Source organism: Podarcis muralis, chromosome 6 (assembly GCF_964188315.1).
Source record: "Podarcis muralis chromosome 6, rPodMur119.hap1.1, whole genome shotgun sequence".
NCBI lineage: Eukaryota > Metazoa > Chordata > Lepidosauria > Squamata > Lacertidae > Podarcis > Podarcis muralis.
The window spans coordinates 50,038,219-50,063,071 of NC_135660.1; the positions used below are offsets into that span (position 1 = coordinate 50,038,219).

The window sequence follows — 24,853 nt, forward strand, 5'->3', positions numbered from 1 at the left end:
ACACACACACACACAAAATTATAAACACACAAAGCCAGAAGAGGGCACCAGTTTACCTTCCTAAAGTTCCTCTACCAAATTGGCTCAGAAGCAATTATGATTAAAACTTTCATCGTGAATGGTGAAAGCACCCTGCAATCACCCTGAAAGACCCACGAAAAATTATTTATAACCTCCAGCTGGCCTTAACTAAAATGCTGAGTCTAACATGCACCTTAGCTTCACAAATGGAGATAATCTGAGTAACTTTTTGAAGCCTTCCTTATTTTGTTCCATCAACCTCAGCAATCTTAAGTGCTAAACAAAACAACATCCAGAGCCTTTGGCAGTTGCTGGCAAGTGAGCCTGTTGTTGGTAGCAAGTATTCCTCCCACTACAAAATGCAGGAAATGTGTCACATTTCCCTTCTCCCACTCTAAGGGTGCTGATGTCAGAGAATCTAAGATTAGAGGTAAACAGAGAAGGAAAACAACTCTGATCCAAGTCAAGTGAAAGTTACGGATAGGAGTGGCTTGCTCTTTTTCCCCAAGGCAGCTTGTCGGCTGAGGTGACTGGTGCAACTCCAAGGAAGTTATGCTGTGTGTGTTTGTCTTCACCAGTCTTAAACTTATCTTTCGTTTCAGTGGTGAAAACCAACTACCCTTATCAACTGATACTGAATCCAGCTGGCTGCTTATTTCAGAAAACATTTCAGGTGTACAATATTCCAATCAGAGGGCGGGGTGGGGATTCAGTATTCACTTACTATTCTGACAAGTAAGTGCTGCTTTCCTGCCTTGAGTGTTACTTTGGATGAATAGACGTCTGTTCATTTAATAAAAATAAGCTGCCTGGTTAGCTGTTTAACATCTTTTTGCATAGCATTTTGTTCAAACTGGCTGCATTCAGGTGTCACACTAAACCATGGTTTATGACAACATATACGAGCAGCCTGCAGTGAGCCTTGGTTTAGCATGACATGTGAAGTAGGTTATAATGCTGTAAGGAGAAGTGTTGAATGAAGTCTATAAGCAATTTACATGGGGTTTTTTTTTAATAAAAGTGAAGAAAATCAATACATTTACTTATTGGGAGCAGGAAGGTCTCTCTCTTATATTTCCACACTCCTCAATGAAATCAGCTTCAGGAATGTGGCAGATTACCCCAAACAGGCTATGTACATAAGAGAAGATAAATCTACACCAATAGCTATGTTCCCTAGACTGAACCATTCAATTGTGTGCACTGTAATAAGTTGCAATGAGTAACTGTGTTGCTCATAAACAAATGTCACTCCTACTTCTAGAGAAAGTGGCAACCCGTACCTCTAACATGGCCCGTTCCTCTCCATTATGCAGGATACGGAATGAGTAGAGATGATCAGGAGTTGGGTCTGGGATAATTTCACAGCCCGTCAGGTTGAGAGGCTGCTGAGCAGTTTTATTTCTGTTCTTGTCCTGGTAGAAATGGAGCTGCCCATCTTTCACATGGCACCACCGAGATCTCCACTGGCTGTTCACAAGGACATTCAGGTACGCTGCAAAGAAGGAGACTCTCCCTTAGTGACATCTAGGTCACCCTCTACGCTGGTCTTTCCAGCTAGTCGCAGAGACCCAAATGAAATGTAAATGTTTCACAAGGCTTTGTTTGGGTTGCTTACTACATGTATCCAAAGACCTTTCCGGACTGTCCAGCGTGGCAGATTTCTTCCTCCCAAGGTTCATCAGGTTGCTCAGTTTTAAACCAGACGTGCCCTTCTTCTTAACTAAAGATAAATAAATAAGAAGGAATAAACAAGCCATATACAAAGCTGTACTTCTGAATATCTAATGCAATGGCCAGGAGACACATTACACACAATTTGCATCTGATGTTTGTGTGCGGAATCTCGCTTGGTGCAGTTTAAGAAGAGACTCATATAAGCGGCAGCATTAATAATGTACACTTACATGACCCACATCAGTTATGAATAAACGTGTTACTTTAATGAGCCAGGCATTAACTCCCTTCTACAACTACTGGTGGAAACAAAAAAGGGGCAGAGTACCACAATGCTGTTCTCATCTCAGTCCCTGGAGATTCCTGGCTCTCCATGAATAGAGGTACGAACGCAGCAGGCTATTAAGCTACAACCATATAGTATGTTGTTTATGGATGGGACAAGTGGGGGCCATTCATATGTCATGTGTAGGAAGGCTCAAGTCAATTCAATAACAACCAGGCAACCGGCAAGCTCAGTTTGACTTATCAGAGGCAAGTGCACTATTCCATCTTCTTTTCACTCGACAACCACATTATCTTTTTTGAACGGCTATTACCGTCTTTGGTTTCTGTCAGTTCTGTGTGACCATCAGTGCTGCTTCCGCTTTCTGATGCCACTGAGTACCTCTCAGACGTCTCCACCTGCAGACAAGAAGCAGGGATGAGGTCCACAGCACCATTGATAGAGCAGCAGCATAGTAATGGCTGAAATGCTGCTCTCTCCAATGAGAAAACCCCTTTGCATTTGTGAAAATTAGGGGTTGCCTAAATAATGTCAGAAACTAGGGATGCTACAAAACAAAACATGAATGTAGGCACATATCCATAGCTGAGGAAACGAAGACTCATTCACAAACAAGATTATTCCACAGGGGACAACATTTGGCCCATAAAGATGGATGCTACAAAGGCTCCGCTAGCTCTAGGGAGAACCCCTTTGTTTTGCTGCGTGTAGTTGCTCTGGTTGGACACAGTCTTCCTTATTCATAACGGCTCCTGGTGTTTTCTTTAAAGCTTTTTGAAGTAAATTCAGGCAACCATATTTGTGCCAACTCAAAAAATAAAATTATACACGAGGGTTTTATTTTTCGTCCTCATTGCCATATGCTGTGAAGCTTTCTAGCTGTGAATGTTTCTTTGTGGTTTACGTTCGCATATATAGCTCCTGTCTCAGTTGTACATCATCAACACATGTTCATTTACATTGTGGCAAGCTGTGAGAAACAGAAGGCTGGACTAGGTGAGCCATTGGCCTGTTCAGCAGGCTCTTCTTAAGTCACAATTTCCCCACCCCTAATTTATCTGGATCAGGCCCAGTGCTTGATGACTTTAATTTTGTGCTCAGTAAATCATTAGAGCTTGAAACTCTGGAACAGTCAGTCTACAAATAAGTTCTCATTTTACCTGATGCTTTGGGGATATCTAAAATTCTAGCCTTATTTAAATACAGTGGTGCCTCGCAAGACGAAATTAATTCGTTCCGCAAGTTTTTTCTTCTTGCGAGTTTTTCGTCTTGCGATGCACGGTTTCCCATAGGAATGCATTGAAAATCAATTAATGCGTTCCTATGGAAACCGACTTCAGACCAGGTCCGGGGACAATCTGTCCCCCGACCTCTTCTGAAGGCTGGGGGGGGGGGCGAAAGTCTTTGCTCCCCCCCCCACGGCAGCATTTTAAAATCGCCCCGGACAGCGGAGGACTTCTCCGCTGTCCCGGGCGATTTAAAAGCCCTCCCGGGAAGGCAGCCGGGGGGACAAAGATTTTCGCCCCCCGCCAGCCTTCAGAAGAGGTCCAGGACCTCTTCTGAAGGCTGGCGGGGGGCGAAGGTCTTTGCTCCCCCCCCCCCCACGGCAGCATTTTAAAATCGCCCCGGACAGCGGAGGATTTCTCCCCTTTGCCGCCCCTTGCTTCAAAAGGGGTCCGGGGGGAGAGAGAGGAAGGCGCGCGCCTTTCCCTCTGTCCCCTCTTTTGAAGCAAGGGGCGGCAACGGGGAGAAGATCGCTTCTCCCCTTTGCCGCCCCTTGCTTCAAAAGAGGTCCGGGGAGAAAGGGGAAGAAGCCTTCGCTGCCGCCCGCCAGCATTTTTAAAAACCTCGGGACAAAGGAGAAGTCCCCCGCTGTCCCGGGGTTTTTTTAAATGCTGCTGGGCGGCAGCGCTGCCGCCCGGCAGCATTTTAAAATCGCCCCGGACAGCGGAGAAGTCCTCCGCTGTCCCGGGGTTTTTAAAAAACCTCTCCGCCCCCGCCAGGCTTCAGAGCAGCCTTCCGAAGCCTGGCGGCGGGAGGAGGTCCGAGGACAGTGGGCAAGACGCCCTGTCCCGGAGATTTCCCTATGGGCTTTCGTCTTGCGAAGGAAGCCCATAGGGAAATTCGTTTTGCGAAGCGTCTCCAAAACGGAAAAACCTTTCGTCTAGCGGGTTTTCCGTCTTGCGAGGCGTTCGTCTTGCGGGGTACCACTGTAATACTTTCATTTGGATTTGGCCAGGATTAAATCTATAAGATTCCTAGAAATAGATTTATGCTTGAAACAAACTTGAGGGAGGGGGAAAGTAGCTATAAAAGAATTGCTGATGTTAAAAGAATGCAAAAATGGCTTGACACTGAGCCAGTTATGCTTTAATCAGAAAACAAGTGGTTTGTTGGGTTTTCTTCAAACGTAAGTTTCAACCACATTCCTGTTTTGATGGTGGGAGTGACTTCCTGTATATTAATCATAAGTATTTTTTTAAAACTTAAAATAATTTGATGCAACAGGAAAAAAATTAAGCTGATCTTTGAACATCACTTTTGTTAAGAGATAAAACATACCTGAGGCTCCAATACTTTGGCCATCTCATGAGAAGAGAAGACTCCCTGGAAAAGACGCTGATGTTGGGAAAGATGGAGGGCACAAGGAGAAGGGGCCGACAGAGGATGAGATGGTTGGACAGTGTTCTCTAGGCTAACAGCATGGGTTTGACCAAACTGCGGGAGGCAGTGGAAGACAGGAGTGCCTGGCATGCTCTGGTCCATGGGGTCACGAAGAGTCGGACACAACTAAACGACTAAACAACAACAAAACATACCTTGGGATAGCTAAGTCTCTGGGAGTCTGGGACATACTGGTTGCCTTCCCCTTGCCCATCTGGATAGAGACCGCTTGTCTCCTGGATCACCTATGGTGGGAGAGAGAGAAGCTGTGAGCAAGGCCTCATCCTGCGGCCATTTATAGCTTTCTGTTCTACAGTATACATTCTGCATTTAACTGACACACAGCTCAGTTCATAGAAAGCCTCTCTCGTTAACATGCAGAGAAGCAGAGGTCCCTCAAAAGCTCTGGTTGAGATAGGAGCCTCGAATGACCATATAAACCAGGGATGGAGAACCTCTGGCCCCTCACAGGTTGTTGGTTTCCCTGCTCCCATCTGGCCCAGCCAACACTGCCAATGGTCAGGGATGATGGAAGCTGTAGTCCAGCAACATCTGCTGACACCCTGGTATAAAGAAGGCACAAAAGTAAATGACATGCATGCCCAGATCAAACACTATTCCTAGCAAATTCAGGCTGAATTCTGAAGCAGCAGTGCAGAAAGGCCACATGTGCCATGGAGAGTTGGCAACTTTTAAAAACAATTTCCCCTCCACATTCCTTTAATATCAACTTTATCTGCAAAATACTAGCAGATGATAATGCTTGAAACCTCCATGCTAGAAAATTCTGCACTGACCCTAGCTGATTTCTGCGGATCAAAGAGCTGTTAGAGTATCAGGCCAGTATTCCATCTGAGTGTAATTCAGGTGTAGTAGAAGAAGAACAAAGGGGAGTGCATCTCAGGGACTTTTTCAATGAAGTAAAGATTATATTATCTAGAAATAATGACAGACCCTTCTTGTAAGTGAAGGAGCTGGCAAGTGAGTGAGTTGACAAGAAAGCTTTCGCATTTTACTATTGTAAAATTTGGTAAGCATAGAGGAAGTCCAAGAAAATAATCAAAAGGAGGTTGGGCACTTCTTCTCTTTTCTACAATGGAGTTCCATCTGAGGAAGGAGCTGAGCTCTTACTGAAGAAAGACTCCCTTCATTACTGCTGGAAAGGGTTGGATTAGAAAGTTCCCCTTCCCCCTCCTACGTGCAAAGGGGGAAAGGGATTTTCTCAGTTGTGCTCAAACGGAAAGGATCCTTCTCAGAATAAAGGCCTCCTTGCACTTGTGTAACAGCTGCATTTGGATGTAACCTAGAGATGGCAGCAACACCATGACATCCTGAGAAATATCCTTTAGCATAATCCTGTGTAGACAGGAATCTAGGAAGCTGCCTTGTACCAGGTCAGTCAGGCTCTTTGTCCATTGAGTTCAATACTCTCTGCTCTGAACAGCAGCAGCTCTGCAGGGTCTCGAAATCTCAAGTAGTTAAATTCTGGGCCAGATCTTGAATTCTGTGCTAGCATGGTATGACAGTGGGCACATTAAATCCACACAGCCTGGGGACAATGGCAGAAGTTGTCAGGAGAGATTGGTCCACTCACCCTGAGCCACTGCTCTGCCTGGTCTTTACTCTGCAAGCCCAGCACAATGACATCTGAGTTCATGGGGATGATCTTCAGCTTATGTTCCTGCTTCCTCACGTTCTTTTCCTTGTGGATGACGCTGCACCCCAACAAATTAACATCCAGCTGGGGATTTTGGTCCTTGGAAGACTTGTAGCACTGGAAATAGGAGGAGTCAGGTGGTTTAATGGAGAATAAACAAGAGTCGTTGCCTACTGGTAAAATATCTAAGAAAGGACAGAAACTTGGCATTGAAATATAGATTGGAATAGTTCATAGTAGTAAATAATTGTGAGCCCCAAATCCTAAGGTTTCTGAATAGATACATAATTATATATGTTTCAGCTGTCACTGTATTAGAGTATTTTAATATTTTTTTTGGAAGCCGCCCAGAGTGGGTTCCCTTTCTGCCAGATGGGCAGGGTACAAATAATAAATTATTATTATTATTATTATTATTATTATTATTATTATTATTATTATTATTATTATCAGACAACCTCCAGATATTGCTGGACTCCAGCATGATCAGCAGTGCTGTGTTAGCTGGAGCCTGGCAAAATCTAGAGGGTGTCAGGCTGGTGAAGGCTAAGACTATATATGGAAGAATTTAGAATGGATGGGGACTACAGAGAAGAAATCCAAGATATCAATCTAGCACAGAGAGGAAGACTTCTACCCATTTTCATAGTTAATGCCCAGATGTTTCATGTGGGTGAACAAACAGCAGTCAGTAGCAGTGGTACAGAGAAGATTTAAAAAAATAGCGAAGGAATTACTAAGTAAAATTCCCTGAATCCCACAAAACGGGAATAGTGGGGACATTCCCAAACTTTAAGTCCTGTTATACAGCCATAATACTAACAGCAGAAAGGGAACAGCATTGGGTTTTCCCTTGCTTGCACTCTGAAACATTCATAGAGTAGGTACTTTCTGCAGTGCAGATGTTAATAGCAGGCATTGGAGATGGGCAGCTGGAACTCCTGGAAATGGCAAACCTATAGTCCCAGCAGATCTTCATACCAGTCATACACCTCTCCCATCCAGACACACCTTCACCCACCCATACCCTAAGGGAATAGTCCAAGGCTGCATCTACTCTGCCCCCTGTGGCAGCTTCCCATTACTCGTTATGAACCTCTCCAACTGGCAGAGCTCCAGGATGCTCCCTCCTGTGCCGTTCCCCTTTTCCAAATGCCTGCTCCGCAAGAACCACCAGTCACAGAATCTCTCCCACACTGCTGCCAATAATAGCAACTTGATCACATTAACACTTATCAGCAGCAGCAATGGTGAATATTGATCCTAGTCTTTGATGTTAGTCCTTTGGGAGGACGGGAGCAATGCAAATGTAACAAACTAAGCAACTAACACCATGCATGTAAGACAAGTCTTAATTCATCAACTGAAAGTAAAGAGGGGAGCAGACAGTACAACCCAGAGTCATGTCCTGCTTGTGGGCTTCCCATAGGGATCTGGGATTTTGAACAAGATAGACCCAGATAGTCTTACCCAGCAGGGTTCTTCTTGGGCTTTGAGGAACATCTAGATGGAGCTCTTAGGAATTGCTCTGGCTTTGAGAAAAGGTGTATTAGACACCCTGTTTCCTGCTTGCTTACCAACAATCTGTTGTCCTTAATGACGCAGAGCTGCTTGGCCCACTGGCCCAGCCATTTTTTTCTCCAAAGGAAAGCACAGATCCGGGCATCTTTCATGAGTTCAATGGAAGCTTCAGGGGAAGGCCACTGGTGAGGGGCTGACTTGCCTTTGCTGCTCTCTTCTTCATCATAGGATTCATAGGAGCTGCTAACTGCTTCCCCATCATCTGCATCCATGGGGGCAAAAAAAAATCATTATAAGCACTTCCGGGTGACAAAGCCATGTGTTTCTTCCATGTTCCATTAGGCAAGCTGGAGAACAATTACAGCATGCATGAAAGAGACACAAAGGTAAAAGGCAAGGAGGTCTAAAGGCCTACAAAGTTTAAACAATCAGACCTGCTCCATTGAAAAGGCCATTGTCCTTCATCTTCTGTCTGTCTCCCACACACTAAGATCATCATATGCAAGCCAGAATCAGATCTCAAGCAAGCCATCCAGAGCCAACCCCAAATATTTTGCTGTCTGAGGTGAAGGACAAGATGGTGCCTTCCTGCCATTCCATGAACAGGAGCCAACTTGACAGACAGTCGAACTTTTCTTCACTATGGTGGATTGGTTAGCATCCTCTCTGCCCTGGAGAACAGCAGGTTAGTCTGAGGGTGCAGGACAGGCCCTGTGGCACACACAGCTCTGTGTTCCAAAGATGGGAACAGCCAAGGGATGGCTCCCCAGCATCTGACTCCTGAGGCAGTTGTTTTACTTTGCCTAATGGGAGGGCCGGCCCTGCAGTGGTCATATCAAACGATGCAGGAATCATATAAATTTTTGATTTGAATATATGAAGCTGCAATGATTAACTTCTCCTGAAAGGTGAAATGCTTGAATGGTATTCCCCAAAAAATGCTCTGTTAATACATTTCAGTTCTGCTCAGCTTTCCAGATGCAGCAAATACATTGGATGGAATGTATATTTGCAAATGTAAATGTAAATATTTGTACATTCAGCACATTTTGCTGGGAATATTTTGCCTGGCTAATTAATAAAAGCCAAGCAGCAGTGCTGCAAGGTAATCTCACAATCATACAAATTGTTTGAGGTTGCAAGGATGTGGCCACCAAAGACTTTCATTTTACAACTTTGGTAGAGACACACCCAGCTCAGTCTCCAACTACAGACACATTCCTCAAGTGCTATCAAATGTTTTCTGTAGGTTTTATACACCCAGCTGAAAAAGCATAGGACTGTGGAGGGTGTGCAAGCTGTTATCTGCCAAATGTTAGTTGCTGCTCCCTAAATATCAGGCAGATAACAGCTTGTAGCAACATTCTAAAAAACAGGTCCAAAATTCATACATATGCTCACTCCAGTCAGCATATGGAGAATGACCAATGGGCAGAACCACGCCGAAAGAAACTTAATTTGAAATTTAATTTCAAACAACTGACAAATGGCAAAAATAAGTAAATATTTGTTTAGAACAGTGGAAACCATGATACAAAATAGACAGCAAATTAAAAATGATATAGAAGTTATAAAGCTGTAATTATATAAAATTGAGTACATGAATAGTTGAAACAGTTACAATGAGGCTACTCAGCAGAAGTAATATAAAGCTGTTTGCATAAGCTGCTTAAGGCATCTAAATCTAGTGCCCTCCCTCCAATCCAGCAAATTTAGAGGCAATAAGAAAGTTTCACTACATTATAAAAGCATTCCAAAGCAATATAGGGGAAGTTAAATGAGATATAGGCAATTCCACAGTATTGAGATAACTTGATCACAGAATGGGAATGATTCATAATATAAAGACACAGAGAACAGAGCGGTTTCTAAGATCCCTGCAGATCATTGACAAATCTCAGACTTTTCTGCATCTCCCTAAAGCACCATGTCTTCAGCACTCAGGAGAAATGCTATTAGGAGAAGGGGAAAGGAAACAATATTGGCCAAAAGAAGATCAGATTAGAAAGCAGAGACACTTTGAGCGAGAAACATCAAAAAGGTACCCCCAAATAGAAATGTATTAAAGTAGTAAGATATTCCATTCCCAATTAGGTAAAAAGTCTGTGTTGTTCCAGCACAGGCTTGAATGGGTCACAGAGGTAATTATCTGGGGTTTTTTCTCTTGTTTTTAATTGGATTATGGAGTAACCTGAATTTACTCATTCAGGTGATGCTATCGGAGAACTGGCAGCTGAGTCACCTATCTCCAAAGCAAGATATAGGGCTCGTTGCTGTGTTTAATCTCATTTGTATGGTAGGAAGAACGATCCATGTAATCAAGGATGCTTAGCCAGCATCTTTTGTGCTCTTCCAGACCCTGGCCTAGGCACAAGATAATCATGGCTTCCTGAAACCAAACTTCGGCTCATTCAATATGTGGATCTGCTCCTTCTGTACCAGAAACCAGAAAGAAATTCCAAAAAAGAACCTAATTAACACATCTCAATCCCCTTTTCTTTCTCTGTGATAAACTGTTACATCACCCTCATTGTAAAACAGTGATATCTCTCTCTGTCTGCCTGCCTGCCTGCCTGTCTTTGCGTCTTTGTGTCTCTGTCTCTCTGTATTCAGCATTTAATTCTGATGGGCTGGGGTGTCTCATCAGCCTATAGCTCCAGCACCATTCCACTCGCTTCATTTTGTTTTTTGTTTTTTTTAACGGTCGCATTTGTTCTCTAAATTAATATCTCTCATTTCATCCCTGGCTTCTGTGTTGCTTATTACCAAGCAAGAATATTTGTCTGCTTATGTCCTTCCCTGAAGCCCACTGAAGTTAAAGTGCATGGAAATGACAAAAGCATTTTGGAATAATAAGACTTCTGCTTCCACAGGTAAGATTGGCTAGCAACATCTACAGTTCTGTAGCTGCCTGCTAAGAGATCATGCCTGGCTAAGAGATCGCAAAAGAATAGACAGCAACTTTCCAATCCTTTATCACCCCTTGCCACACATATGCATTCAGGATGAGAATGTGATCATGCGGTGATCCTTTAGCCATGTCTCAATGGTGAAAGACCATCTTTGTTCATATGACAAGGAAGTCAATGCATGAGTGGTAAGTTTTGAAAACATGCCATACCCATAGTTATTGTGGCATATATTACTCCCTCAGTAACCTGCAACCCTGGTCTGGATCCAGTAGCTGCAAGCCTACCGTAAAGACCTGCACAAGCACACATGGAAAAGAAAGAGAGGGAGAGAGAGGAAGGAAGGAAGAAAAAGACCTGCAAATGAACCTCAATGATCATTAAATTCTTTTAGAAGGAGAAAGCATAATTTATATGATGAACTATGGAATAATTAGAAACAGTCTGCTTAGAATAGTCTCTTTTGCCAAAAACTATGGTGATAAGCACCATAAATAAAAACAGTTGCAAATTCAGTTTGAATAATTACAATTCAGTGTTCAGCCTTTGTGCTAACGCTCAGTTCCATTATATATATATATTTAAAAAATAAACTATTCAATTATTTTACAACTCATGACAATGCCAAAGGTAGTAAATACCAGTTCCTGGAAACCACAGGAGGGGAGAGTGCACTACAATATGCAGTCAACAAGGAAACGAAGGACCCATACTGAGGAAGACGGAAGTCTTAACGTATGAGAGAACTTTCTTTTATAGTGGTACCTCTGGTTACAAACCCTTCGGGTTACAAACACTTTGGGTTACAGACTCTGCTAACCAAGAAATAGTACCTCAGGTTATGAACTTTACCTCAGGATGAGAACACAAATTGCGCGCCAGCAGCATGGCGGCAGTGGAAGGCCCCATTAGCTAAAGTGGTACCTCAGGTTAAGAACGGTTTCAGGTTAAGAACTAACCTCCGGAACTAATTAAGTATGTAACCAGAGGTACCACTGTATATGTAACAGTTTATTTGTATTTGATGTGATTTGTTTTTTCTTTTGTTCTTTTTGTGGTGAATGGATTCAGTAGTTAAAATTAATAAAAATTAAATTGAAAAAAGAAAAGAAAAGGAGGGGAGAGTGCTCTTGCGGAGGGTTTCCCAGAGGCATTGGGGGTGGCCACTGTGAGAGCAGACTAGATGGGCCATTGGCCTGATCCAGCAAACTCTTCTTATATATGGGTCACCACTGCATTGTTGCACTGATGTAGAAATGTTCTCCATTTACTCCAGTCATAAATCGTTCCTTAATACATCACATACCACAGTTGGGATTCACTATTATTCCACACATATTATAAGAGCGCTGCATGCATGAGGAGATTCTGTGTCTGAAATGAATAAGCACAGAAACTGGTAATGGTCACAGCCTAAGCATATCTGGGTTTACTCCAAAATAAAACCTAATCTCAAGAGATATGCCTAGGATTGCAGTGTGAGAACTTCAACGATCCTCTTACGTTCTCTTTGGTATGGTAACTTATGATTAATCATGATGTCCATCCTAGGTGCTACAGAGTAATGTACGTGCAAAAAGGGGGGGGGGGAGGAAAAGGAAAGCTGGCCAAATAAATTCAGTCTGCTCTTCCAGAGACTGGAGCCTAGAACTTCTCTAGAACATGCTTGTTCATTATCAGCAACAGAAAGCAAGACGGTTGCTATTCACTTTTACAAAGACACTACAATCCTTACCTTTCTCACTGAGCCCTTATTCAGTCAGTAAACCTTATTCAGCCAAGGGCAGTTTTGGTGTGGAGATCAGGCTGAAAATGTAGCATCAGTGACCATGTTCAGCTCTGAATGAACTCAACATCTTCACTTGTCAGCAATCTCTTAAAAATCTTTGGATGCAAGAATATCCCTTTAAATTCTCTGGTATTAAACTGACAATGTGACAAACACTAAACATACAGATTATAGATCACATTTCCAATATTTGTATCTGAGTGCTTTACTTATTTATTTTCCAACGCAGTTGCATTGCCTATTTCTAGAAGTAATGAAATACTTGGGAGCACACCTACGTACCGATAAGTGAGACACCAAAGGGCTCAGCTTCTTCATAGTATCCTTCCGGAGACTCAGTTTTGGATCCTGAATGTTGCTTTGCTTCTGAAATCTGAGGAATGCAAACAATAGCTAGGAAATGTGTAGATAAAGACCCAGAGTTCTGAAATAAATTTTCACTATGGTATCTGTAATTCAGAATACGGAAGAATTGAGAGCAAGGTTCAAATTCCACAAAGCTGGAAAACTGGAAGCTAATGCTGAGGCCTTAACAGTTGTGCCCAGTGAACAGTGTCACAAATTGTGCTTGCTTACAACATACTCTCTATGCACACACACATTTCCTTGGTCCTTCAGGCTCAAATCCAGATGGGGAAGATGAAGTACCTAGGACTTGACATCTTTCCGCAGGGCCTGCAAGACAGAGCTGTTCCACCAGGCCTTTGGCCAGGGCACAGCCTGACTCCCTCCCTCGGCATTCTTCGCGGAGCTCTGGCCCAATGGTTGCCAGTGGCTTGAATTAATTAATTTTATAATGAATGATTTTAGAGTGTTGTTTATGCTGTACTTTTGTACTGTTTTATTGTTGTTAGCCGTCCTGAGCCTGGCTTCGGCTGGGGAGGGCGGGATAGAAATAAAATTTATTATTTATTATTATTAGGTCTAGCAAAGGCACCCCACATCATTCTAGTCCTCTGTGTGTGTGAAATCCATGGTTATGTGGTGTGCCTAAGGAATATGTGGTGCAGGGTGTGCATGCATGGTTATGGTGTGTGTGGTTGTGGGTTGTGCTGTGCAGTCGCCAGAACAGTTTCTCAGGTTTCCCAAGATGCCCACAAGCCAAAAAAAGTTTGGCAATCCAAGGTCTAATCACTGCTCCACACTGTCACGTTCCACAGCTAGTGAAATAGGCACTGCTGATAGCATCCTCTAGATGGCTTCCATTAAAAATATCATCATACTGGCAAAATCCCTGCTTCAAAATTTAATCTGTGTGTGTACCATATTATTTCGCCTATAGTTAAGAAATGCCTTGCTGAATCAGACCAAAAATTATTAAATTGTTGTGGTCCTCTTAAGTTTTGCTGAAACCACAATAAGCCACACTTAAGGAAACCAAGCAGAGACCTAACCATGGAACACTAAATGGATAGCATACAATAAGTAGGCAGAATAGAGCCATCCCTTGTTTCTTATTTAAAGCTGATCTTATAACTGGAGAATTGTATTTGAGTTTTCCCTTTGCAAGAGTAATTTTGATGGTGATGGGAGTCAAGTTTAGAAGTACACCAGACATTTTCAAAGCCAGTATAAGTGAAAAAGGAAATAGATAAATAATATTGGAGTACACCAACACTTTCAAAAGATTCTAAGCACTGGAAAGTCCCTGGATGGCTGCCAAATCTATCCTAATGTGCAGCCCAAAGCTGAGGGAAGAAATCAAGACACAAAATACTTTGGAAAGCATCCCAAAGGACAAGCTAAAAGTCAATATTTTCAGGATAAACTGCCTAGAAAGGGAAACTTCCATGAACTTTTTAGGGGTCCCAACTCCAGATTCCCGAATGCACCTCATTTTCTGCTCCTCCACAGGCAGAGTTGTGTATGTGTTCCTACCTAGACAAGTTGTGTAAGAATCTCTGTGCACTAGCATTGCCAATTTAATTTGCATATTCCTTTCGAAACAGGCAGGACCCCAGCACCTTGTATGTGCCACCCTGTCTACAGCTGCAGCTTTGTCTAGCCTGCAAGGCTAGGCATTACCCATTCCTAGTTACCACCAGGAACAAAGATATAAATGGCAGCTTTTCTGTGGCATGTAATTGCTAGTAGCAATAATATGAATACTATGAATTTGGTGCAGATGGAATTTGTCCTCACATCTACAGAGAGAACCATGACTGATGACGTGACAAGTATGTATTTGAGGGTATCCCTCAGCATCTTCTATTGATCTGCACTTTTCCCAGTCCGTGATGGCTTCATAGCATGAGACAGATGCACTTTATTTTGGAAGAAAATCCCCACTTAAAGAAGATCTGATGCTTTTGAAACAGAGTTCACTACACTTGGTTCCACCAGTGTTGGAACAGCTTTTAATATTTTAAATCTTAAATGATTAAAACCATTTAAAAATGAATCTTCGCCAATGAATCTCATTTGTTGCTGACGTTTCATCTTACAACACCATTGCAAAGATGATGCAGCTCAAGATAACCACAAGATTCTCCAAGTAGACAGACAAACACACACACACACACACACACACACAAACACACACACACACACCTCTTCCAATTGCCAGCAGATAGAAGTACCGTATTTTCCCCTCTATAACACGCAGATTTTTTCTCCTAAAAAGGAAGGGGAAATGTCTGTGCGTGTTATGGAGCAAATGTGTGGTCCCTGGAGCCAAAAAATCAAGCAAAAGTCAAATCGCTCTTCACGGAGAAGGGAAACCTGAAAAGAGGAAGTGGCAGCTTTCCTGTATTCTGCCTCAGGGTCTTACTGCCCACCCTCCTCTGTTTCGTTGCTGTGATTGCTGAAACGGAACAAAGAGCAGGGAAAGCCCCTCCCCTCCAGGCAAGCAAAGGGGAAAGTGTCGTCTCTGTGCTCCGGTACTGCTGGGGGAGAGGGAGAGAGAGTGGGCTAGGGAGAGGGAGAGGGGGGGAGGGAGAGAGAGAGAGAGAGAGAGAGAGAGAGAGAGAGAGAGAGAGAGAGAGAGATGGCTGGCTTGGGGGGGAACTTTTGCCTCCCACCCGTTAAATCCCTCTCCAGCATTCTTAGCCAGCTGCTTCTCTGCACACCCCTCTCATGTCCCTTCTTTGTTTTTCCTTCGCTCCCCACTTAAAATGTGGTTACAAAGCATAGATCAACATGGATCCTCAGGATCTTTGCATTGGGTCACCCCAAATTCACCATCAGATCACATAGCATGTCCATGGCTACAGCCTGCACCAAAAAAATCACGCACCCACTGTTGCCTGGGGCTGCAATGGTGCAAACACGTGGTTAAAAAGCATGGATCCACATGGATTCTCAGGATCTTTGCATTGGGTCACCCCAAATTCACCATCAGATCACATAGCATGTCCATGGCTACAGCCTGCACCAAAAAAATCACGCACCCACTGTTGCCTGGGGCTGCAATGGTGCAAACACGTGGTTAAAAAGCATGGATCCACATGGATCCTCAGGATCTTTGCATTGGGTCACCCCAAATTCACCATCAGATCACATAGCATGTCCATGGCTACAGCCTGCACCAAAAAAAGCACGCACCCACTGTTGCCTGGGGCTGCAATGGTGCAAAAACGTGGTTACAAAGCATGGATCCACAGGGATTCTCAGGATCTTTGCATTGGGTCACCCCAAATTCACCATCAGATCACATAGCATGTCCATGGCTACAGCCTGCACCCAAAAAATCACGCACCCACTGTTGCCTGGGGCTGCAATGGTGCAAAAACGTGGTTACAAAGCATGGATCCACAGGAATTATCAGGATTTTTGCATTGGGTCACCCCAAATTCACCATCAGATCACATGTCTGTGGCCACAGCATGAAGCACAAAAATGATACATCCACTGTTTCATTCAGAATGTTTTTTCCCTTGTTTTCCTCCTCTAAAAACGATGTGCGTGTTATGGTCAGGTGCGTGTTATAGAGCGAAAAATACGGTATATAGTGAACCTGCTCACTTGAGTATACAGAATGGCAGATATGTGATTCAATATAAGCACAGCACTCTTGAGTAACTTGTCTCCATTGGTAACTTGGCAAAATATTTACTCACCTTTGCAAAATGGTAAAATGGAAAGTAATACCCAATAGCATAAAGATCAGCTCTTTTCTTCTTTTTGGCAATAATGGTGAACATTTTGGAACCTGGTTAAAGATTTAAGTGCTTAAAATCCAAACTGGAAAATAAAGCCAATTTCTCGATGGGGGCCAGGCAGGAAACACGTCCCTGAGTTGCAGCTATTGCATGCTGGTACTGAAGCCAAGTAACATCATACTTTGTAGAAAGATTAAAACATCAAGTTCTGCCTATTTTTATGAAATAAACTGCAATATTTTCCTATACAGCAAAATGAAGTTTTGGATGAGGGGAGAAGAAAGTGACTACTGGTCATTGTTTCTTTCTAACAATGGACTAGGAGGTGCGATAGATGCATCTGGTCCCAACCTGGTGCCCTTTGGATGTTTGGGATTACAACTCCCACCAGTCCCAGTCAGCACAACCGTGCTCATGGGAGTTGTAATCCAACCTATGAGGAAGGCTGCTTTAATAAGTTAAAAGGGTCTTTCATTCTTTTCTTCCAGAGACACAGAAGGTTGCATCCAATGTGAGTTCTATTCAGAGCTGAACCACTTAAGTTAATAGACCTGAATTAGAAATGTCTATTCATTTCAGGGTTGTTAAACTACAGTTTCCTGTTGTGTCTGAACTGCAAAACTGGTTTAATCCTACTACAAACCAGGCTCTGATTCTCGGTTGACATCTTGGGTCTGTAGTTGACATTAAACCACATCATCATGCAATTTTTGAAGATGAAGCAAGACCAATGGAGGAAACCGTATTGCAGAGATGTTGACACATATGTGTGTGTGTGTGTGAGAGAGAGAGAGAGAGAGAGAGAGAGTGAGTTGCCAGTGCCCATAATGATGTAAGTGCTCTATAAATGTTTAATAAATATTGATGTATCATTTGAGAGAGAAAAGGCAGCTCTAGAATTTTTTCAGACCTCTATATCTTACATTACAACTCACTCCAAAGGGCACTAAATTCTATCCCAGAAGATGAATGGCACTTGCATTATTGTTATGCAGAGTACGTTGAAAGGAAGTAAATGAACAAACAAACAAGAACTTACTATTTTTGAAGGTGGGAGGTCTGGCAAACTCTTCTGAGGTGGAGACAAATGCTGTTCCACTTCCCCATTGGTCAAGGAGTCTCTGCAACCCAACACTGCGGCCCAAACAGAAATAACATCATGCAAACAGTCCATCACATAGACCAAGCTCAGAAACATTCTTGGATGCTATGCTTTTGTTTTGGAGGAAGCATTGCATTAAATTAGAGAGCATATTACAGACCACAAAAATGGCATTTGATACCACCTCCAAGAATACGGCGAAAAAGCGGCTAGGGACACGCTCTCTTGCTAGTTGTGGGTTTGCTGGCACATATTTGCTTGACACTGCAAAGACCAAGATGTCTTAAAAATAATCTGTCTACTTGCAGGGCAAGGCTGACGTCTATATTGAGCAGTCCTAAGTATTCACCCTGTCATTACTGTTGGTTTTAACTTGCAGGGGCAACTCAGTCTTTTCCTAAATCCAAGCAAGCAGAACTCACACTGAGAAAGAGCTACAATCTCAGCAGGTGGGGAAATACTTCCAGCCAATTTTCAGCTAGTTGGCAGGTGAAGTGCTGCCTCCATAATCCTGGGATCCATGGAGTATTAACAACCTAGGGAGGTGTGGAAAGGTAGTACAGGGCTCTGGCTATGTTGGCAACTGAAGGGAAGAAGCTCACTTCTCTGCAGGGCCTGACTATGAGTGGAAACAGACGACTGCTAATCACACAGCAGCTGCTTAAAACCACATGACTCTTGCTTAAAGATTTCACACAGAAGCACATATGGAAAGGCAGTGACCTACAGACTTCAGAATGGCTGCAGGGGGCTTTAGAACATAGGTAATCCTAGGCAACATAAACAGTCCTGCCATCCAGGGGTAGCTGGTGGAGAGGGCACTGTCATGCAGCAGGGCTCCCCCTTAGTGGTGTCACTGTGCTTACTGGGAGGGAGAAGAGGGACACATCAGGGAGATCACTGCTGTGCTGGAGCAGTGGCTGGAGAGCCCTACTGGTTCTGCCACTAGACCTGCACAATGCTGATCTCCCTGCCACCTCACCTCTGCCTGTAAGCACAGTGGCGCCTTTCTACACCAGCCATTCTCTCCCTCCCCTCACTGCCATCTTCAAATATGGTGGTGGAGATAGATGCACATTCTCGTCCATGCACATATGGAGATTGCATCATAGAAGTAGCAATTGCATGTCTGAAGTGGCCCTATGATTCCCCCAAACAGCCCTAACAAACCTGGAAGCACAGAAACCAGCCCTGGAAAGACGGGCATGAATTTTGCTGCATAAACATACAATATAAGATATTAGAAGCACTGTTTTTTTTCAGACTAGCTGGGAAGCTACAATAACAGCTGCACATCCACATCCTGTCATGGGGGTAATAGGGTTCTGGTGTAAGGCTGCGAGCAGCAAAGCAAAATCCAGAGCACCCAGTGATGTTATTAGCCAAGTAAATTGGACATCTGCCTCCCTTCCCTTGGCTTCTCAGATTTCCTGATCTTTGTTTCTACACATCTTAATTAAGAGGCACCTGAAAGCAGCTCTGCGTCCTGCGCTTCTCCATCTATATCTGCATGTCAAACCCAGGGAGGGTTGCTGCTAAAGTTAAAATGGATCAGTGAACATGGGCAGAGTTTATCATGTCTATCTGGAAGATGGGTAGAAGAAGCACAGACTTAACAGTGAATTGGTACTGTGAGCTGGGTGGTGTTTTTAAAAAAAACAATACATGTGATCCTTTCATGAATAAGCAGCACATTCAGCAGCAAAATAGGGAAGGGCCATAGCGCAGTGGTAGATGATGTGCCTTGCATGCAGCAGGCCCCTGTTCGATTCCCAGCATGTTCAGGTAGGGCTTTGAGAAACCCCTCTCTGAAATCTTGGAGGGCCAATGCCAGGCTGTGTAGGCAATACTACACTGACCTAGATGGACCAATGGTCTGACTCTGTATAAGGCAATCTTACATTCCTACCTTTGTCTGGTTTCTCTGGTTCACCGTGTTGCTTACTGATGGTGACTTTGTTCATGTAAATGTATTCCTCATCACCACCTATGGGGCAAAGAATGTAAGCTCATTATACTCACACATCTCAACAGCCTACACCCCAAAATACAATTCACTATGGAAATAGAAGCCAACAACCAACTTCCCTTCCTTGACGTCCTAATCTACAAAAAACCTGATGGCTCCCTAGGACACACTATCTACCGGAAAAAAACGCACACCAACCGCTACTTACATGCACAATCACACCACCACCCTGCACAAATAAACTCCGTAGCCAAGACTCTCATCTCCAGAACCAAACGCCTGGCTGACAAAAACCACTTGACAACTGAGTTACAGAATCTCTCAAATGTGTTAATTGCCAATGGATACCAGCAAAACAGGGTTACGAAGCTAATCCAAAAAGAAACACCCCCCAAAAACCAAGACACAGAAGAAAACAATGGCATGGCCCTCCTTCCTTATATCAAGGGCACTACAGATAAAATTAGCAAAATCCTCCATAAACACAATATCAAAACAGCCTTTTGCACCAACCAAAAAATAGCCAATATCCTCAGACACCCCAAGGATAAAATCCAGTTGGAAAACCAAGGGGTCTATGAAATACCCTGCAAAGTCTGCCCAGCCACGTACATTGGACAAACTAACAGACGAATAAATGCACGTATCGCAGAACACAAGAATGCCGTCAAAAAAGAAGAAAAAACTTCCTCTCTTTTCCAACACATGAAAGAAACAGGACACGAAATTAATTTTGCAGATTCCAAATTGCTCTTTAACATGGAACATCACCACAAGAGAATAATCATGGAAGCCATCGAGATAGAGAAACACCCTCACAACATGAACAAGCGTGACGACACATCCCGCTTGCCAGACATCTGGAAATTAGCCCTCCCCACAAAAACTGACACCAGAGCCAGAGGCACACAGAACGCCATCACCAATCAACCACACCAGACCCAAACCCAGACCCTCTCCACAGATGAATTACAGATACCATCCAGTAGCCAAACCATGGTGGCACCTCCGGATGCTGCACCCCCCTGCAATCCCTACACAGATCTGGCTGGCACAGACCACAAAACCACAGCTCGCCCCTATACACGAAGCCAAGCCAGAGCACAACAAAATGCAGTACAACCATCTTCTCAGAAAAACTCTTCACAAAGTTCAAGAGGTCAAGACACAAAGGCTTTAGCAACTAATCCACACCTAATGACCCACCTAAGTGGTACTCAGGATACAACTCAAGAAATCACTCAAGATATCCCTCAAGTAATTAAGAAACAAAAGAAGAAAAGGCACACTAGCCTGGGAACTTCCTCTCTGCCCAGAACATTAGAGGCCACACCTCCTCAACAGTATTTATAGGAACTCAAACACTGAGATCCTGCTCTGTTCCAGTAACAAGAAGCCGAAAGCACCAGCCTGAAGATGACGAGTGAGACCTCGTCGAAACGTCGCCTAGACACCCCAACTTTTACACGGGAAGACACCCGAGGACACCAAAACCTGCATTCCTGTACCCGTGAAAATCTACGAAAGCAAATATCATTATACTCTTGCGTATACTTGCACTGTATAGAAAACCATGCATTGTAGAGCAGAGCATCTCGAGCAAAGCAGCTCCTGGAGGAATTTTTAAACCATTTGCTTGTTCAGAATGGATATCTGTCCATCTATTTATTTATGTTTTTAAAAAAATATTATAATCAAAGGAGGCTTGTTCTAATGACTTAGCTCAGTGGCACCTTTAACTGACATTGCTCTTGCACAGTTTATCTTGATTGCAGCTAAGAAGCTGGTAGCACTTGCCACCCCTGGCGGTGGAAGTTTCTTAGAGAGACTCAGCCCTTTCAAAGTTTATCTTCTTATCATTATAGCAAATTAGATGATTTGGGAAATCTTGAATGAATTTAAAAATTACATTGCGATTAAGAGCAAATGGAACAACAGCTCAGTTGGTTAGAGCATCATGCTGATAACACCAAGGTCACAGGTTCGATCCCCGTAAGAGACAACTGCATATTCCTACATTGCAGGGGGCTGGACTAGATGGTCCTCAGGGTCCCTTCCACCTCTACAATTATATAATTATACGAAATGAGATTAGCTTGCTTCAAGGGCTTTTATATTCACTTCTTTTCTCATGTACATTTGGGTACTGCATAGCAATTTGACAGAACAACCAGAACACACTGAACGTACTGGACTTTTGGAACACGTTTTCTGTGTACCCATTTGTGCATGTGTGCATGTACAAATGCATGGGTAGGCAAATTAAGGCCCGGGGGCCGGATCCAGCCCAATCACCATCTAAATCCGGCCCATGGACAGTCCAGAAATCAGTCTGTTTTTACATGAGTAGAATGTGTCCTTTTATTTAAACTGCATCTCTGGGTTATTTGTGGGGCATAGCAACTTGTTCAATATTTTTTCCCCCAAAATCTAGTCCAGCCCTCCACAAGGTCTGAGGGACAGTGGACCAGCCCCCTGCTGAAAAAGTTTGCTGACTCCTGTACAAATGTATGCACTGCACATATATTCCTGCTACCCAGGGCTAACTCTTTGTGCAAAAAGTAGACTTCAGTTTGGGGGAGATTGTGACACAATAAGTAACTTTCCCTTTAACAAAAGACTGTTGGCTGTTTCTACATGCAATTGGGGAGGCCGTAGTTTAGATGCAAAAGTAGACCAGTATCGGTATCAGCAAATGATAGCAAATGATAGCAAATGGTATCAGCAAATGATAGCTCTGAGAAGCTCTTCTGAAATTAGTGCTCTTTTACACAACTGTGCTTACCACTTGATTTCGTGCACAACCTGAGGAGGTCAGCGAGGAAGCTCTTTTTCACAACAGCGGTGCTGCTGAGGTTCTCCTTGTCCAGTATCTTCAGAAAATCTTCAAGTTCTGTAAGCAGTTGCTCCAGAGCTGAAGTAGACATAAAACAGATTTGCAAATGCTATTAAGCCCTGTACAGTGGTTAAATATATAAAAGGGGTTTATAGCGATCCTTGAAGAACCCAACATTTCTTGAATCATTTTGCATTTTAAACCAAAACCTATACCTTTAGAATCAGCCCATTTTCCACTATCCATTTTACCTTACATCTCATGCATTAAATGCAAAATATAACAGCTTGGGACCAGTTTATCTGCAAGATCGCCTTACCCCTTATATGTCTACTCAACTGCTTGGATGAATGGAAAGGGCACTGTTAAAGGAGACTCCACACTTACGAGAAATGGATCTTTTAGTGTGGCAACACTTTTCCTTTGGAACTCTCTGCCTCCTAACATCAGGCAAGTGCCTTCACTGTATTCTTTGAAATGCCTGCTTAAAACATTTTTACTGAGGCAAAAGTATCCAGACACATCGAAGTTACACGTGTTTTACCTCTTTTTTACTACTGTTGATTTCAATCCCCTTTTGAACATTTTTAAATACCTGCTTTTAACTTTTATTCAGAATTTTAATGTTTTATGTTTTCATAAACCACTTAGAGGTTTTCTCTCAATAAAGAAGTATATACATTTTGTTAAATAAATACATGCAAAAGATACTTTTGGACCAAATTTTTGACTCTCTATACTAAGAGTTGCTGGACTATCTGAATCTTGCAGGAGATGCTTCAGACTTTTCTTTTTGAATGCTGGAATCTCAACCAACATTAACAATCTTTTCAGTATGCGCACACATAAAAATGACATATTACAAAATATGTGAAATGTAAGATGTGAAATTTCTCTTGTTCAACACTTGGCGCAAACCTTTTCTTTTCTTACTCCCGTTGGATATGCTGCTAACAATAACAGAGATTGGATTGAACATAACGCATTCAAAACGCCAAACTATAATCCACAAGCCAGTCCTTTGCTATTTGTATTCCGTTTCATCACCTTTATAACGATGCTCAAACCCTGACACAGGGAAGATGGCAACATGAGAGACAAGGCCCTAATACTATTAGCTGGGACAATTTAGACAGCTGTGAGTGAAACAGATCTCTGGAACGCTTGCATGATTTAACAAATTTGATTCCCCCGAAAGCACCATCCTTTCCCACAAAACAATGCAACATTTATTTGTAAGGAGAGATGAACACCTTATGGAAAGAATGACTTCTAATAGTTGACCCAGGTCAGTGTTCTTCAAACGGAGCTATGAAGAAGCAAGAACATTTCTCTGCATACACAAATCTAGCCCAATGAACCTGAAGGGGAGATTTTCCCAGACCCTCCTTTCCATCTCTTCCTCCCCTCCTCTTCCAAACATCTGTCTAAAACTTTCTGAGCTGGCACCATTCATTTCCCTAGCAGACTGCCTTGGCAGAAGGCACTTGACTTGCAACGGCTCCGTTCTTTGTCTGCTACAGAAAAATCAACAGACCAGCTGATCATTCGGTGCCGGTTTAGAGTAAGCATTCAAGTTGCTGAATGGTGGGTGCTGCTGGCTTTTTGTGGATTTTCCAGCCCATCCTGCCAGGCACATTCCAAGGCTTACAGGGGTCGGCTGCTGCTGTAGGGAAAGGGAAAGTAGATTTGTGATGACAGAAGGAGAAAGCTATTCTCTCCAACTGTGAAAAGAAACAGATGTGTTGGTAGGGGCTGCCGAAGCAGCTGGATGACTTTTAGGAGGACAACGGATCTTCCAAAGGGAACAAAACATGCACTGATTCAGAAAAGTAGGCCCTCTGGTGCTACCCACTCGCCTGAGACCCCAGAGAAGAATTAAGACAATGGTGAATTATCCACAGCAGAAGGAGAGGGATCGTTATGCTCCTTGGTCTGCACCAGTCGCCAGTGAATTCAACTTAAGCAAAATCAGAGGTGTATTTCACAAGATGTGTTGAATTTTTGGGGTGGGGCGGGGGTGGGGAAGGAGCACTGATCTTAAACTTGTTTTATCTTTTTAATTTGTGAAATACAGTAGGTCGCTATAGAAGGCAATTAAGGTGGAAACAGCCATTTCCCATTTTGTTTCTAATTTCTGGCCATGTGGCTATTAAATAAGAATGATCTGGAAAATGAGTATTATTCCGTTCCTGTGGTCTTTTAAAAAATGCACACTATTAGTCACCAATTGACATTTTTAGCACAAAATTATCTTTTTAAAAAAACATGCGGCAAATGAACTCTACTCTACCTCTGCGGGTGCAGTCTTAAACGGATGTG

The 24,853-nt window shown here is 43.1% G+C and overlaps 1 protein-coding gene across 4 annotated transcripts in view; it reads right to left on the reverse strand.

Annotated features, from left to right (window-relative positions):
* AFAP1L2 (actin filament associated protein 1 like 2) overlaps positions 1-24,853 on the reverse strand; it is a 77,059-nt gene that overhangs the window by 8,058 nt on the left and 44,148 nt on the right. For all 4 annotated transcript variants that reach the window (XM_028730208.2, XM_077930249.1, XM_028730210.2 and 1 more), the window contains 10 exons: positions 22,481-22,609; positions 19,636-19,713; positions 17,664-17,758; positions 12,807-12,897; positions 7,883-8,088; positions 6,243-6,422; positions 4,804-4,893; positions 2,298-2,382; positions 1,640-1,744; positions 1,305-1,516 (listed from right to left, as the gene is read on the reverse strand). In XM_028730208.2, the coding sequence (XP_028586041.2) occupies positions 1,305-1,516; positions 1,640-1,744; positions 2,298-2,382; positions 4,804-4,893; positions 6,243-6,422; positions 7,883-8,088; positions 12,807-12,897; positions 17,664-17,758; positions 19,636-19,713; positions 22,481-22,609 (1,271 nt within the window). The remainder of the gene's footprint in view (positions 1-1,304; positions 1,517-1,639; positions 1,745-2,297; positions 2,383-4,803; positions 4,894-6,242; positions 6,423-7,882; positions 8,089-12,806; positions 12,898-17,663; positions 17,759-19,635; positions 19,714-22,480; positions 22,610-24,853) is intronic.